Source organism: Melopsittacus undulatus, chromosome 3 (genome assembly GCF_012275295.1).
Source record: "Melopsittacus undulatus isolate bMelUnd1 chromosome 3, bMelUnd1.mat.Z, whole genome shotgun sequence".
Classification (NCBI taxonomy): Eukaryota; Metazoa; Chordata; class Aves; order Psittaciformes; family Psittaculidae; genus Melopsittacus; species Melopsittacus undulatus.
This window is the reverse complement of record NC_047529.1, coordinates 69496349-69514005: the sequence shown is the minus strand read 5'-3', so window position 1 is coordinate 69514005 and position 17657 is coordinate 69496349. Positions and strand designations below refer to the sequence as shown.

The window sequence follows — 17657 nt, the reverse complement described above, 5'->3', positions numbered from 1 at the left end:
TTCTATATTTAATACTATGTGAAATTAACTGTAATGATGTAGGAGGAATTAGCTTCAAATCAAATTGCAATATAGATTATATTATCTAAATTACTAAGATCTCTTCAGAAGAAGATAAAGGATATAAAGTTATGCAATCTGTACCCTGTAATTATTACATCATGTGTCATGTGTTTGCTATTTGAATGGAAAATATAAGCTTCAACTAACAAATGTGGAATTTGCTTATTAGGTATTTATATTTTTAAAGGTCAAAAGCACTCAACAGCTGAGCTCAAATTACAAAGTATAGTTTAACTTTCCAGAATATTTCACCTTTGAGTTTTCATAAACTGTATCTTATCAAATGTCTCTGGTTTTAACAGACCGTCTGCCCATGGAAATGGCATTTCGAATAAGAATCAAGATACTGGTGTATGACACACAATTCATTTGCACTACTATATTAAGAGCAGAAATTCAGAAAAGCTGCCCCTCTTTGAAATTCAAGGAGAAAATAATATCTTTGAGTGCCAAAACCTGTAACTGATTTTAAAAGGAACCTATTTGAAGGTAAACAGAAGGGAATATAAGCAGTCATAGACTGTTTACACTAGCAGGGAACAATGTGAAGAAAACAAGTTCTTGTCATGGAGTAATTCACACTTCAATAGTAATTGTAGCGTATACACTTTTGGTATGATTGGATGTAGGTTCAAAAGCTTTCATTAAACCACAATAGAATTTGTCATATTTACAAAATCATCTTTTAAAAAAAAAAAGTTGATGCTTTGAACATAGCAAATATTTCCATGTAAACTTGGGGTATACCAACCTCAAGACAGTGAATTAGAAGCAGAAATTGTTAAATTTAGACATTTTTTCTTTAGGAACCACACCATGGAAGTGGTATACTTGCCTAGAGGCTTCAATCCGGTACCAAAACCCATCATCAATGGTCAGATCTGGATACTCTACCCGGCCAACACCAGATCCCACATCCCACAGAAAGCTCACCTTGCCTTTGCGCATCTCTATGGCCAAGAAATCAGTCTACATGTAAAATATGAAAACAGAAACAATTTCATACTTCAGTTACAGTAAGTTTTTCAGAATCCTTCACATTTCAGAAGGTCTAATGAGGCATCAGAAACCCATATATAAATAGTAAAGTATGAACATTAATTCTCATAGTGCTGTAAAATCAGATTCCATTTTTCCTTTCATTGAGCTTTCATTGGCTCAAACAAGGAATCTTAAGCCAAAGATGGCAAACTATTTCTGTCGGTGATATGCAGTAAATGGCTGCTGGATTTACAGAAATGTAAATACTGAGCCATTGAGAGAAGGATTTAGCTCAGAGTAACTTTGTTTGTTAAACATCCATTGGATGGCACAAAAATGTCAGGATACTAGGCTAATACACAATGCCATCTAGTCTCTTCATTTCATATTACATAAATAAAATACACAGTTCAAAATGTTAGAACTAGAATACTTTTCCAATTCACTGCATTATTATTGATTATTCTACAAGTCAATTTGCTATAGGGCTCATGGGAAACTGAATCGTACATCATTATTATGCTTGGAACTTTAGTCTTGACTTAAAATTACAATAAATAGCAGCTTTGACAGATGCAAGATGATTAGCTACTTCATTCCCATGGGAAAACTCACAACCAGCTCCAAAATTACCCTGGTTGCACTGTGAATTTTAGAGCTCTAATGTAGACCATTTATAAGTCTCCCATTTCCTATCAAGTTAAAATAAAAAATATTAAAAAAATATTTGCTGGTCATATTTTAGAAGACCTATATTAATACCAAAGGCAGTGAATGACTAGATTATCGTAGCCCTCTACTACTGCTTTGAAGCCTCTAGGAGAAATAAATAAATAAATTTTAAAAAGCCTTTCTCATCTTTTGCATTTGTCAGTAGTCTGATGTGATCCAGCAACCCTGACATGAAAAGCAGGAGACAGACTTACAAACTTGGCACTTCCAAGGTAAAAAAGCAGATTGTCAGCAACTAAAGTCTTCACATTGACAATGACAGTATTGTATGTTCCCTTCTTTATTTCTGGTCTGTATGTGCGAATACAATTGCCTCCAGAGGACACGGACACTTTGATCTTCAAACAAAAACATAGTAGAAAGAATTCAGTTTACTGCTTATTATTCCAGAAATAACTTTCAATGTCTCCAAATAATTATAAGAATATCATACTTTTTTTTTTAATTCCTTCCCTTTTCTGTGTTATATGCATCAGAAAGTTGCTTGATTATGCACAGGAAGTGGGAATGGAATTTTCTCTGTGTTTGTTCATAAAAAGGAAATAAAAGCTCTTTCTGACATTCAAATTTGAATGGACAAAATTTATGGATTAGAAAATAGCTAGAAGATATAGCGGTCTAGTGCAAGCAGCACTGGAAGTCTAGAAGTAGAGGTAGCCCATAAGTAGAATGTGCAGCCAACAAACCAGGCAGCATTCCTAAAGGAATCACAGCACGTAGCTGTTGGGTAGACAGGATGACCTAGTTTTCCCTGTAATATCTTTGATTACACCAATTTAAGACAACTTTTAACAATTATTTTTAAACCAACAGTTGTGCCTTTCACTGCTTTTACACAATCCTTAATGGAGTTGATATTCATAAGTAAGTTTCATTTTCATGGCACAGTGTCATATGCATCTGGGTATGCGTGCTAGTTTCCTCAGGCTCTGAACAGAGAGAGTGCACTGTTTGCTTTCATAATAGCAGGATAGGCATAATTACGGTATAATAGTATTTCAGTTCCAGCTAGACATGTTCATGTATTACAGTAGATGTGTATATTAGTATAACCTTATGCTTTGGGCAAACTTTGTCAAAAAGGAGATCCATTATATGACCAAACTCATAATTTCCCCATCTCAGAAACACTGACCAGTTAAATACTTCAAAGCCTTCAGACAGAGAGAAGATGAATGTAGCAAACCCATGTAATAACTGTAGCCTGTCACATGCAAATTCAATTGAATAGATGGAAGATGCTTATTTTCCAGGATCCTATTATTCTGTAGATTCTTTTTTTCAACCATTTTTTCAGGAGTTTTCTTAAGTACCATCTTCAAGATTTTTTTTCATTTGCTACATTAGGTCACAAGCTAAATAACCTTAGTATTAACCAGCTGATCATTGAGTTTACAGTATTACTGTGTCAGGGAGATGGACACCAAACTCTTTAAAAGGGCTAGAAATATATTCTTAACTCAAATTTAAGTCTTCAGAATTGCTGCTGGACAACAAAAGTCAAGAATACACGAAAATCAAATGCACTCAGCAATTTCAGTAAGTTAAAGATGGCGTCATTCTCACGTAATCTAAGTTCTATGAAATGAAATCAGGGGCTTAATATCAGTGCTGAGGCAAAAAAAAATACACTGTCATTTTCACAAAAAATCAATTATGATGTGATTCTTCTGCCATACCATCATCCATAATACTTCTTAAATAATAACCTCTCCAGATACATTCCTATGGATGCTTTCCATTTAACAAGGACATGTTTAAACGAAGAAACAAGACGGAATGAAAATCAGCAGAATATTCTCTTTTTATCTAGAGAAATTATACTCCATTATTTGCTCTCTTTACAGATGTTTAGAATTAGAACTGATTCACCCTATGGAAATGAAACAGAAAAGTGGAAAATGAAATCCCATCAATACTAAAAAGGTCATCTTACCGAGAAAGAGGGCTTACCGAATTGGCTTGCTTCCGAGCTTGGTTTATCAGCTCTTTTATCTGAGAAATGTTTTTCCCTAAGTTATCCTGAAGTTCTTTGATAGGCTTGATTTTATCTAGCAGGCGATCTGCTTCCTTTTCTAGGGTTTTAATACTGGAATCTGCATCAGCAACTTCATAAGAAAGAACAAGACAGGGTTTTAGAGCGTAGTGTCAGAGAGCAATTATACACTGTGATAAGCAAAATACAAGAAAATTCTGCATACACAATACTCAGGTTTGCATATACTACTATGAGATACACACAGACCAGGAAGCTACCTGAAGAGACTAAGATAATTTAAGAATATTTAGAATCAAGTTAAAGTAGCAAATGCAGGTTTTAAAGCGGGGTTTTGAAGCAGTAATTCTTGTAGGAAAATACATTTATGAATTAAATACTTTTTAAAAAAAATCTAATTTTGAGAAATATATTAGATTGAAAAAACCTGGTTAGTTTCCATTAGTAATTTCTGAAACACAGTTAGAATTGAAGTTAATTCTTGAATTCACTATAATGGCCTCAACTAGAAAAAGGCTTTATTCTTATCACAAGTTTAAAATTCTGTATATGTAGTGAAAGTAGATTAAAAAACAGTAGAAGTAAACTGCAAATATTTTCTTTTTATTCAGGTGAACATAAAAATTTCACATGGACATTTTTTCACATGGACTTTTTTTTTTTTTAATTTCGAATTATTAATTTTCCTCTTAGCATACGATCAGTGGATAATGTCCTGTCTTTGACAATCCATCATTAGATTTCAGGATTACAGCACTTGGCTAGCATGAGGGTATGGGTTTGTGTGGATAACACTGAAAGTGACAAACCTGCACTTACTAGAAGAATGCATACTGAGAATAAAAATTAATAGTAATAATGATGCTTATATAAAGCATGAAAGTCTGCATGTCTAGTTTTTGAACAGTCATCCAGGTAGTCATACCAATCCTTCAGTATGCTCAGAGACCTCAAAAAGTAACTATTTAACTATTTTAGTGAATGTAAAATATAGAGCATTATGCAGAAGCTTTGGTTGTAAGGAGGTTATCATCGTTTATTGGAAAAGGCACAATAAATGCAGCAACAAAGAATATGTACGTACTGATTTCTGTAGGCAAGATATGGAGACAAAGAAAAGAGAAAAAACAGAAGATAACGTAAGAAAACATTTTGAAGCCCTAAAGTGAAATATAAAGTAAATTAAGTGACAAGATTAGTCTAGCAAAAACATATTATCTTTTATGTATTGCACATCTATATAATAAAAATTTAGGGCCTGAAATTTTGCATACAAGAAAGAAAGGCTATGTCTACTCCAGCATGTAGGCATGAGGCCCAACATACTATATGCATTTGGAGTGTTTTTTTCTGCATTTACTTTAATCTCATACTGTAATCTGAGTATCCATTAGCAGTTGCAGATTGGTAAATGTATACTTCTGGAGAACATCTTCTAGTTAAGATTTATAAGTTTTATCTGACGTGAAAGAATCTGTAAGTGTTAAGACCACTCCTAATATGAATGAAATAATGGTGACTAGGAGCAATCAGGAGATTTACTTCAAATTACTGCTCCTAATCTCAACTAAAACGCTAATGTACAGTCTTAGAATACTTGGGCTGGGACAGATGGCCAGGTTTAGCAGTGCCAAGAAATTACTGCTTTTAGGTGATTTCTCAGTAGTTTATCACTACCCTGCCAGAGGTCATTACCTCATAGTTCTGCTTGTTCCATAATCCACCGTAATCTAACCATACTATTTCAATCAATAGCTACTTTTCATATTTTTTAAACTAGTATGGATCAGTCTGCCTGATGGGGTTTATATCTGGGGCTCACACACGCAGTTGATGAGGGATCAGGAGCTTGCAATAGGCAGGCAGTGACAAACAGCCATTAGGATTAACTTCTTTCAATGGTACAGCTATAATTTGAAGAGGATATTTGTCAATAGAATGAGAATCACAGCCTCCTAAACTGGATGCTTTCAGATGCCCAGCTTCATCAAGATGACAACAATCTGGGAAGCCCAGGTTAGTTCAGAAACTAATCCTTCAGTAATTTTCTAAAGATACTGTTTTCACTGTAAACCCCCCGGCTGTATGCTCCTATATAACCAAAAATGTGTTGTAATTTAGAATTCAATTTTATCTATCATAACAAAAGTGAAAATGCTAAAGCGATTGTTCACATTTGATAACACAATTCACTATCAAAAAAAAAGCATATAAATACCATTCCTAGGATTTCCATTTTATCTTTCTTCTTGTTGTCAGTATTCTATCAAAGATAGTAATGGATATGAAAGAAGTCATGCGTTTCTCCCAGAACTCATTATCTGACTGACTGAAGACAGGTTTAGCACGTGGAATTTTGCTTGAATCAATGGGTGAATTGCCAGTAAGAATCTTTGATTATTCACCTCCTAAATACTTTAAAAAGTAGCCTGCAGAACAAATCTATCAACTAAATATTAATCCTGCTGAAATGAGCTTTTTTTTTCCCCCACTACTAGCAGCAGTCCTTAAGATTTAATTTTTTTTTAATATATAAAGCCCAGAAAGTAGCAGTCACAGACATTCCTTTTATCCCAGCATACTGTAGTAACGCTATTCAAGTAAAACAATGGAGCGTCTCTGTTTCATTTTGAGATGTGAAAAAACACCCACAAATTTAAAACCACCATCAAATAACCCCCCAAAAAGACCTTACTGTTCTCGATAGGATCCTTCACAGCAGCATTTGTTTTTGCCACATCATCTGCAAGTTTACTGTAGTTGTTTCTCAAGCCCAGGAGATTCTGGTTGAGGTCTTTAACCTGGGCCAGGATGTCATTTACAGTATCGTTGGCTTGCTTGGCTTTATCTTTGGCTGCCTGTACTTTTACAGCTGTATCTGTAGGTAGAAAAGGATAATGAAATGATTGCCTAGAGTATAAAGCTTTCATTAGCACATTTTAAGAATAAAATTGGAATAAAATTCTACCATACTAAATTGTGTTGTGTAGTTTTCTGAGAGCTTCTACTTCACATGTAGTATGTCATTACTAGTTGTAAGCATGGACTGAAGAATCTGGCCCTGTATGTTGTTTTTTTTGAGATACCAAATGCATCAGAAAAGAAAAAAAAAAGCTCCAGACCCAGTCGTATGTACAGCACAAATGATTTTGAGGTAATTTTCCTTTTTTTTTCTTTTTATTTTTTTTTGTTGCTGTTGACTCACTGATTAACCTCTGATCAATTTTCAGGTACAATATTTGATACTTATAAATAACATAATGTTCTGATGTACAAAGTACAGAAATCAAATTCCATGTGTTTCAGCTAAAGTTGTGACAAGTAATTTTGTGAATAAGAAGAACAAGGGTCCAGTAACTGAGTTAATCACATGCATCCAAAGACATCTTTGGTGACCTTGAGCAAACCAATTAATCTAATGCTGCCCCACCTGTGTGCCTGCACAATGAAAATTAATGCTCAGTCTTTGGGGTGAAAATATTCAAAACTGGAATGTTTTTGATTCTGCTATTGCTAAATGATAAAATGCACAGCTGGTATTCAAGTAGGTATTAATTCAGATTGGTGTTAGTAAATTGCGTTGCTTTAAAACTTGTAATGCAGCTCAGGTGCTATTGCCATGCTGGGAGTACATCGCATGATGAGCCAGCAGCACAAATTGTGCTGGTCTAGGGAGCTACCAGATTTTTAGAATTCCCACAGATGGGACCAAGTGAGCAAGCAGAAAGCGTTGTCATGGTGGACACTCCAGTTTGCAAGGGAATCTGTGTGAACTCGCACTCTACCAGCAGAGTGGAGTCATGGGACCTGCAGGAACCTGCTTTGACACCTGCTTCCTATGAAACTGTTCTTGGAGTTGCTTTCCACTTGTGTACTCAAAGGTATCCTTATGTCAGTCATATAAGCATAGGTTTCCAAATGGTCTTCTAGGCAGGTTCTTATCCTTCTGTGGAACATCTAATATGATCAAGCCTTTGGCCTTGTGAGCATGTGATGCTTCCAAAGGCCATAGAGAATTGGTGGGCTTGTCCTGCACATCGAAGAGTTCTAGGACCCATTTTACTTCCTTGAGTAAAGATACATTATACCTATGCTCCAAACATTTCTGAAATTTTGGCTCTGAGAAGCCCCCCAAATACAACAGCACCTCAAAAATACAAGTGAATGTTTAAAAAACCATTGATATCATCATTACTGCCATGTGGAAGAACAAAGAGCTCTGATTGCCTTTTTTCACTTCCCTTTTTCATCATACCTAAGTATGTCTGAGGCCATTATTGGAGATCATGCATCTTTCTGGAAGACTGAAAGTTGGAGTTACTGTGTTATTTCTTTTTGGTCACACAAACTGCATTTATTTTCAGCCACAGTTTATGCCTTCCCTGAACATATGGGTCCTTCTCCTAACGTGATTTACCTATCTATCCCATTTTGAATCCCTATATTCTTATTTGTCTATTAGTGAATAATGGACACAAGAATTATTAGTTTAAGCTGTTCTCTGCTCTCTATAATCCTTGAAGAGTACGACACATGCTAGAGTTATTCTGTCCCCCATTCTCATTGGTTATTTCCCTTTTGGACAACTAATTTATTATATTTTCTTATCTATTCCATTTATTTGCTCCAAATTTAATTCTAATACACACATGCTTGTTTTTATGAGCGTCCTTGTCCCAAGAGCTAGCATCCTGTAATTCTAAGCTGACAACAGTTAATTACATTGCTAATGGTAATATCATTAATATGGTTGCATATTTCATATTTCTTATTTCTTTTACTTGTTTCATAGTTAGTATTCTGTGTCCTAAAGGTCAACAGGCCTTAAAGGTCCATTTTGTTTGACTGAGACATCTATATTTGCACAAGAAGAGAAATGGTCCTGTCAGTACCTGTGGCCAAATGCCAGGAAGTGGCATAAAATGCCATATTGTATTAAAACAATTTTTTTGAATGCCCAATTTAAAGAATCACTAGATCTAACACGAAACTTCTCAGTTATCTAGAATCTGAAGGCCACAAAAATGTGCAACACAAATAGTAAAGTGTTTCTCATGCCAAGTTTTTACAGTCCGAGCCTTCCAGACCATCACAAATCAGGCAGAATATAGATTTTCTTTAGAGACTTTTCTTAAAGTGTATCTTCAGTTTATAAAGTGCGCCTTGGAGAGAAAAGTTCTACCAGATTACACTGATAAAAAACATCTTATTTTCTGACAGAAACATTCAGTTTATTACTGTCCATTACAATGAAACTACGCTGTAGTTCCCTGCCTCTTGCTATCACAACATAAAGCAGCTATCATCCCACGACTTTGTGATTTTAGTGACTATTATAATTTTTTTAATTTTTTTTTTTGAGCTATATAGAGTTCTTTATGTGCACAGCATTTCAGAATTCATTAAGGAAAGCTTGTTCCAGTTCTAAGCAATCTATAGTATATCTAAAAAAGATATACCACACCAAACAGTGACTGGAAACTATACTGCAGCATAAATTAATGAGAATGTAGCAGACAGGTAAGACAAAACACAGAAAATCTCACTCTGCTTTTTCTGTGAACCAGTAAGTCTTTATTCTCCTTGGGTTAAATTATACTGGCTAAACTATAATGGTTCATTAAAAAGTAGCTTCATAAAAAGACTTTCTACTTTTACAGAAAAGACTGTCTGTCTCAGATTGTATCATAATTCCTGATATCATAATTCTTTTCTTTCTGAAGCCTTCTGCAAACTGCAAAAGCATGGTACCTTTTACCATACCAGAATACAAACTGATACCATGTAACTACTTCCAGTTCACTTCTCTTTCTCACATTGCTCATCTTTATCTTAATACAGCAGTCAATGGTCAAGGTGAACACAGCGTGGACAAAGGCAGAGATTTATCAGACAGATTTTAGGTAATGGAAAATGAAACAAAAGAGCAGGGATGAGTCAAGTGTTGCAGCACTTTTTCAGCTTACCGTTAGGAATGGATGACAGCTTTCCTAAGGTTTCATTCAAAGTTCTCAGGAGAATGGAATTGTTGTCATCAGCATCCTTCAGCTTGTTCTGCATGCTGTCCAGATTATTTCCCTTTTCTATAAAAAAGTGCAATAGTACAGAATCTTTAACTCTTATTTTCACCATCCCTTGTTTGCACATAATTTAAAATGCATAGTAATGAGTAAGCCATTAATCATTAAGGTATCAGATAGTGTAAATAAGGAAATACAATAAAACTGGTTCTAGCATTCACTGGCAATTTTGTTTCTTTAAATTCCCTACTTCTGCGGTATCTAAATGCTTGAGTTCCTTGTACTGTGGTACACTTACCAAGGTTTTTCCTAAGGCCTGCAGAAGAAATAAAAAAATGACAATCACATATGATTTATGCAAATTCACACAATGACCCTCTGAAGGATTCAACAAGTCTGATGTTTAGTCATAGCTTTGATTCCTACAGTAAGTACTACTAAAATTTCCTTCTTAAGACGGTTGCCTGGGTTGAATGAGTTTAATGTAGCATGAAAAAGGCAAGATCCATTAAGTCAGCTAACTGTTGCAATTAAATTGGCCAGACCCAATTGTCTTGGATTTTCTTAAAGATACCCATGTTGATATAACATCTGAAGAAAACACATAAGATCACTCTAGTACTGATCATCAATATAAGGAGAATGCCCTAACAACAAATTAATATGAAATAAGCATAGTTTCATAATTTTTCTTTTCAAAGCCTGTCTAGTAAATAAAACTCAAAGCAAAGAATTTCTTCAAATTGAAGAACTAGTACAAATCAAAGGCACAGGTGTGTCATATTCAGTGCATTATAGATGAAATTGGTGTTACCCCTTAAAGGCAAGTTTCTATCCTTAAGCTGTTGCTCTAGAATAAAAATTATCATGGTTATTTTATTTTTTTTTAAGAGTATCCAGTATAGCAATAATTTATCAAACTTTCAAAAGTGAGATTTCAGCTTTATGGCTACTTAAACAAACATTATTCCAAAATTTAGAAGAAAAGTTTGGCACAGAAAATGGTAATTAACGCTTAAACTACTATCTTAGGGGCATTTTTCATCATTTCTTCATATCAACATGGAACTCTTCGAACAGCCAGCTGGTAATTTCTTACCTTAAAGGCATGCCCTACTGGGAAACTAATTCAACATCACTGTGTTTGATAGCAGGAAGATGAGAATAATTTGTAGAAAAAGATTCCAGGGTACAAAGTATGGCTGTAACCTTCAGATAGGTGACAAGTTACTGAAAATAAACACCTAGTTTCTGTATACTTATCCAAGTAGATACTGGGATAGGCAAACAAATGGAGATGAAGTTTCTTGGTGAAATTATAGTCACATACTTATCAAAATCCAAAAGCATCTGTTTTTATAAGGTACAATAATTACATGTATCATTGGTACTCCAGCATCTCCCACAGTATCAGGGCTGTAACCCTTTTGTAAGAGAATAACCAGAATAATAGATTAAAATCAGGGATTGTGGTTCAAGTTCCACAAATTCTAAAAGTAAAATTTCGTAAAACTAGATGTGCAAGAAGCAATTTTTAAGAGAAGAATCAAACAAAATGTACATTGCTTATAAGAAATCATTGACTAATTTTTCCAAGACTGCAGCAAGGCTGAAATAGTGGATGGAATTTAAATCATAGAATCATAGAATAGTTAGGGTTGGAAAGGACCTTAATATCTTCTAGTTCCAACCCCCCTGCCATGGGCAGGGACAACTCACACTAAACCATACCACCCAAGGATTCATCCAACCGGGCCTTGAACAGATGGAGCATTCACAACCTCCCTGGGCAACCCATTCCAGTACCTCACCACCCTAACAGTAAAGAATTTCTTCCTTACATCCAGTCTAAACCTCTGCTGTTTAAGTTTCAACCCATTACCTTTTGCCCTATCACTACAGTCCCTAATGAATAGTCCCTCACCAGCATCCCTGTAGGCCCCCTTCAAATACTAGAAGGCTGGTATGAGGTCTCCATGCAGCCTTCTCCAGGCTGAACAGTCCCAACTTTCTCAGCTTGTCTTCATACGGGAGGTGCTCCAGTCTCCTGATCATCCTCGTGTCCCTCCTCTGGACTTGTTCCAACAGTTCCATGTCCTTTTTATGTTGAGGACACCAGAACTGTACACAATACTCTGAGTGAGGTCTCATGAGAGCAGAGTAGAGGGGCAGGATCACCTACTTCGACCTGGTGGTCACGCTCCTTTTGATGCAGCCCAGGATACGGTTGGCTTTCTGGGCTGTAAGCGCACACTGAAGCTGGCTCATGTTCATTTTCTCATTGACCAACACCCCCAAGTCCTTCTCCGCAGGGCTGCTCTGAATTTCCTTTTTGCCCAACCTGTAGCTGTGCCTGGGATTGCTCTTACCCAGCTGTAGGACCTTGCACTTGGCATGGTTAAACTTCAAGCATGTCAAGGTCCCTCTATCAGAACCATACTTTTGCTGTTAGACCCTCTGAAGTGTCATTCAGGAAATAGTCTCTGCTTTTAAAACAGAGTGACACACCGGACTTCAGGAGCGCCTGGAAGAAAGCCTTGATTCTGCAAAATGTCCAGCAGAAGAACAAGATGTTTGTGTGAACTTCAAGAGGCACAGCTGACACTAGAGTAACATTGGGAAGAATCATATAAATTATAAGATCACTCTTCTCCTCAAAACCATCTTGATTTTTAAATAACAGGTTTTATCTCTATTGAGGAATATGCTGCTGATAGGCAATGTTAACCCAGGATGAACTCACAAGATTCTGGTTTTAAATGCCCTGAGACTATCTGAGTTAATTTACTGTTCACTTACTGTTAAGTAATAATACCAACAAACCTGTTTCAATTTCTTCCTTTAATTCTGAAATTATGGTCTGCTTGATATTTCCTTGGTGTCTCTGCTGCCTTTTGGGATGTTAGCGTTTATAAAGTGTGTTAATATTTCTGAGATATTTGATTCATTTCCACTGGTGCTGTGCTAACTTTGTTGCATATTCTTCAATTATCTCTTTTTCTCCTCTTTAATCTGCCAGATCCAACATTATGCTAATTATCCCCTGGTTATATTTCCAAAGAATCATGTTTCCAGACTTCTGTTTTCAAGCTTGTAGCCATAGCAGAAAAGGATTTTTATGGATTTTAACAAGGGAAGTTTCCCTAGAACTCTTGAAATTAAATACTGAGACTCCACCTCTTTAGTGCTTTTTTCTTTTAACTCCTTAAGTATATTTTAACTTAAAAAAAAAAGGCCATAAATAAATGCTCCAAGGGAAACACACATAGATATGTTAAAAGATACTAAGGCCCACGTCAACATTTAAAGGAAATTGTTCATTTTGCACAGTGATATTAAACTGAAGTTGTATTTTGAAGTAATTTCCCATACTGTAATCCAGATGGCCTTTTCACTGATCACGGAGCTAATTCCGTGTATGAATGACAAACTGAACTGACTTCCTGTCAGCTTTTCCCCATCCTTTAGTTATTAGCATTTATGAAAAGTACTGGAGCTATGATTTGAAGGCTTGACATCCTCTAGTTAATCACAGAAGCTAGATAAAATGCAGGCAGCTACAGTTCTAAACTACATACTTTTCTGACTTGGAAGAGGTTAGTGGACCTGCACTGAAAGATGCCAGGCAGTGCCAATTCACTTTGTAGTGTGGGTTGAGGAGCATCCTGAGAAATTTTTCTCAATCCTGTTTTGACTTGATTAGTTCTCACAGAGATGACACAGGATGCCAATCAGTGCAGTCTTTACTGTTCAAATCAGCAAAACTATTCATGCATCACTGAAACTAAACCCTAAAGAGTAAGCAGTATCATGAAAGACTTTGTAGGTATGGGACTTCAGGTCTTCTGGCTTGGTTAACACAAAGATTTTAAATTTCTGTTTATATTTCCATAATTCAACACAGCATTAGAGAATAAAACATCTTCCCTTTTTCCTCTCAGTGAATAAACTGAGTCAAACGTAAAAAGAAATTATTAAAAAAAATCCTTACACTCATATATTTCATCTTTGAGAACTTAATTACCATTTAATATACCTACCATATGTACGTAGTGATCTGTTTTACAAGAGACAAGTTTGTACAAGTCTTTACAGATCACATACATAGGCGGCACTGGTTAATTACTGATGATATGCCACTGCTGCAATACTAGTGGAAACCAGTGTTTTCCGATAGCATGATCAAATATAATTTTCCATGTGAAACTGTCCAAGAAGTTATCACGAGACTATGCTACCCAATGCATGTACTGCAAAATCAGAATAAAGGTGGAAATCTATCAAGGAGCAATATATGCAGCTGTTTTTACTGACCGAATACTGCATGAATGAACTTGCTGTTACACACATCCCTTTCTGTTGTCATTGTTATTCTTCTTCCATGTATCATTCTTGCTCCCCACAGTCTTACTCTTGCTCCTCATATCCTATGAAGAGGAAGATGGGTCACAAGCTAATTTTTTCCCCTAAACTAAGCAAGGCTTAGAAACTGGAATTAGGAACAAACAGGAGTGTACTGGGTTCATCAGTAGCAGTCATTTTTTTCTCCTTCTTGGTAGCTGGTGCAGTGCTGTGTTTTGACTTTCAGGCTGGGAACAGTGCTGATAGCAGCGATGTTTTTAGTTACTGCTCAAATGTTTGGTTTGTCCAAGGACTTTCTGAGCCTCATGCTCTGCCAGGGAAGGAGGGGAGGCCGGGAGGAAGGAGAGACAGGACACCTGACCCAGGCTAGCCAAAGAGGTATTGCATACCACAGCACGTCATGCCCAGGATGTAACCAAGAGTTACCTGGAAGGGCTAGTGCTCTGGGGGTTGGAGGAGGTATCAATCAGTGCTCAGTTGGGCAGGGTGGTGTGAGTTATGGGTCGGCGGCTGGTGAGATGTTGTATTCTCTTCACTTGTTATTTCCTTATTATTATTATTATTGGTAGTAGCAGTAGTGATTTATGTTATACCTTAGTTATTAAACTGTTCTTATCTCAACCCATGGGAGCTACATTCTTTGGATTCTCCTTCCTAACTCTCTGGGAGTTGGGGGAGTAAGGGGGTGAAGTGAATGAGCTCTGTGTGGCTTGGTTTTAAACCATGACAAGGAGGAAAAGATGTAGGTAATGTAGCTAATGATGGTTACTTTTTTAACAGGACTACCTACTGCACTGACTGCAATAATTTGGTGAATGCAATATGCCAGGTCAACAAAAATACAAAGCAGAAGAGAATACTCAAACAGGTGATTTAGCTGTGCCTATCAGCTGTAAAATGTTTTAGATAAAAATATTCATGTGTTTTCAGTCAAGACAAGTCCCCCTCAAATTGTCAAATCTTAAGCAAAAGAAATGACATGAGCTGAATTTCACTAGCCACCTGACAGCAGTCTCCAGCTGAAGATGAGTTTATACATCTTATTTTCACTTTTCATTGATCAGTTTTGACAAAGTCTGTATATAGTCTCAAACCTGCATTGGGCAAGAATATTTTTAAAACAGTAAATTCAAAATTGTAAGGAAGAAAAATTGCTCCTGGCAAGTTGAAACTCCCTCAAGGCACAGAGAGAATTAAGCTGGCAGGCAGCGGCATTCACTCATTTGTAGCCAAAATTTCTAAATTCTTTCTTAGCCAGAGCACTACACACAGATTTTCCTTCTCCCACCAGGGTTAACTCCTAGCCCCACAGAGAGAGAAATGACTAAATCTCCATTTTAATAGCTTCTGTCAAAAGCTTTGCTTTGTAAGGACTGTTTCAGCAGTTTTTGGTGGTAATATAAACCAATGCTGTGATTAATAACCCTTTTATAACTCGGGTAATTGGCCACAAATCAGGGAAATGTCATAATGTGACAACAAAAGTGTCTCACCTCCATCACAGACCAACCTGGATTTTTGGAGTGGTATATTAGTTGTGTGGCTTATGGGTCTTCATTACTTTAATTTACTACCTGTAATGCCGACAGAGAAATTTTAACCTAATGATTACTTCTGTCTACCACATCTTTATAGAGGACCCACCATCCTTCCTGCACTTCTAGTTCAGACTGAGGAGGGTGGCTTAATAAGAATCACAAGAAAATACCTTTCTATTAGACACTCAGCTCCCACTTTCTATTGTCAAAACATCAAGACATCCAGAAGGGATTATGTTCATAATACCAATGATGTCACTACTTTGAGCGAAAGCAGGATGGGAAAAAAAAAAAAACAACAACCCTAAGAAATCTCTTTGGTTTTTATTCTTCTGCATCTGCATTCTGGGCACAATGTTAACTGATCTCTGTGGGTCAAGCTGTGGAGCACGGCCATGTTTTATTATATGCAAAAAGGTGTACTGTGAAAAGTTCAGAAAGTCTGTATGAAGCACTCTAAATCTAAGAGATATCAGAGAGCATTAAGAAAGCTCCATCTCATTACCTTTCAGTGTGGTGCAAGAGCATAGACAAAGATCTAATATGTCATTTTAAGCACTGCTCCCTGCTTGCATTAGGATTGCTTTATGAATCTTTAGATTGTTTAGACCTTCACTTATGAAATATGAAACTGGTATGAACTTAAATAGCATAAAATCAGGGGATAACATACTTTTTTAAAAAATCACTGAAGTAATGTCTTATTGAGGCTGTAATACATCTTAACTCAGAGTTTTTCCTCTCTAAATTGGACAGTCTTGTAGGCACATGGAATTCACATATATACAAGTAAAGCTACTATTTTATTTTGTCCTTGAAAATAGGCATTGTATTATGTGGAACACATGTTTACTCCTTTATAACTGCCTGGGGAGCACATAAAACTATGGACTCCACTCTGTGGTTTCCAGTCTGCTCAGAGGAACACTGTGGCAGGGAAGAAGCAGTACGGCCATTATAGTGTTTTCTATACACTAGTGACGGCTCACCACAGCAGTCTGCACTCCAGAAAGGGGCACTAATGGCATCCTTATTCATTCTACTTCAGCTATGCTACTTAAATTGCACACTGGCTTCCCCTCATAGCTTTCTGATTTTATGTAACATATATACTGAAACATTCTGCTCCAGCCCTGAGTCTGTACTGAAACTGGCAGTAAAGAGTCGCTATAAAGAACACCCTAAAAAATATATCCAAGATTTACTAGTAACTGCAGGCACTTTTTTTTTCTGAGAGTTGCTACAAGAAAATAATGATGTTTTTAACTGTCAAACAGTGTATGACAATGAAAAGTAATTAATGACCTTATGAAACATTATGCTTTATGACGTTATTAAACATTACGTTTACTTATTAACTAGTTTTGCAATTGGAAATCCTACAGCTGCCAAAACTAAATGAAAGTGTACTCATAGCCAAAAGATGATTCTATGCTGTATGGATCTCATCCTTCATGCAGTATATTTTTTGTAATGCATCTCCCAGGAGGCCATGAAAATTCTGTATGTTAAAACCTGAAAGACTGGTTTCTGTTATAAAAATCTGTCTGCTTTCTAACAAAAAGTATTTTAACTACTCTAACATGACAGGGAAGCTTCAGGGACCATCTCTGTGACAGGCAGTTTAAATCTCAAGCTTGAATATTTACCATGTGTGGTTCTTCCAATTCTGATGCATGAAATTTTTCTTTTTTTCTTTTTTCTTTTTTTTTTTTTTCCCCCCAAAGCTACAGTGACTGGACACAAGCTTCTAAAAATATACACAACACAACTGCAAACTATGAAAGGAAGTGGATTACAGTGCACTCATTTGAAACAAACTACAAAGTTTTCAACTTGAGCTTATTCTGACTAGGCTAATCAAAGTATTACTTAGTATTTGGATGAATACACTTTCAAAATAGCTGTACAGAGTACTTAGTTGATCCTTCTCCCAGACTCTACCAGTGACACAAATAATGAAAG

General features: G+C 36.2%; 1 protein-coding gene across 1 annotated transcript in view; it reads right to left on the bottom strand.

The window, feature by feature from the left end:
• The window catches only part of LAMA2 (laminin subunit alpha 2), a 361887-nt gene that overhangs the window by 43663 nt on the left and 300567 nt on the right, over positions 1 to 17657 (bottom strand). The window contains exons 42-46 of the mRNA XM_031054109.2: positions 9739 to 9855; positions 6468 to 6650; positions 3730 to 3884; positions 1971 to 2114; positions 899 to 1032 (exon numbers count right to left, since the gene is read on the bottom strand). Of these exons, the coding sequence (XP_030909969.2) occupies positions 899 to 1032; positions 1971 to 2114; positions 3730 to 3884; positions 6468 to 6650; positions 9739 to 9855 (733 nt within the window). The remainder of the gene's footprint in view (positions 1 to 898; positions 1033 to 1970; positions 2115 to 3729; positions 3885 to 6467; positions 6651 to 9738; positions 9856 to 17657) is intronic.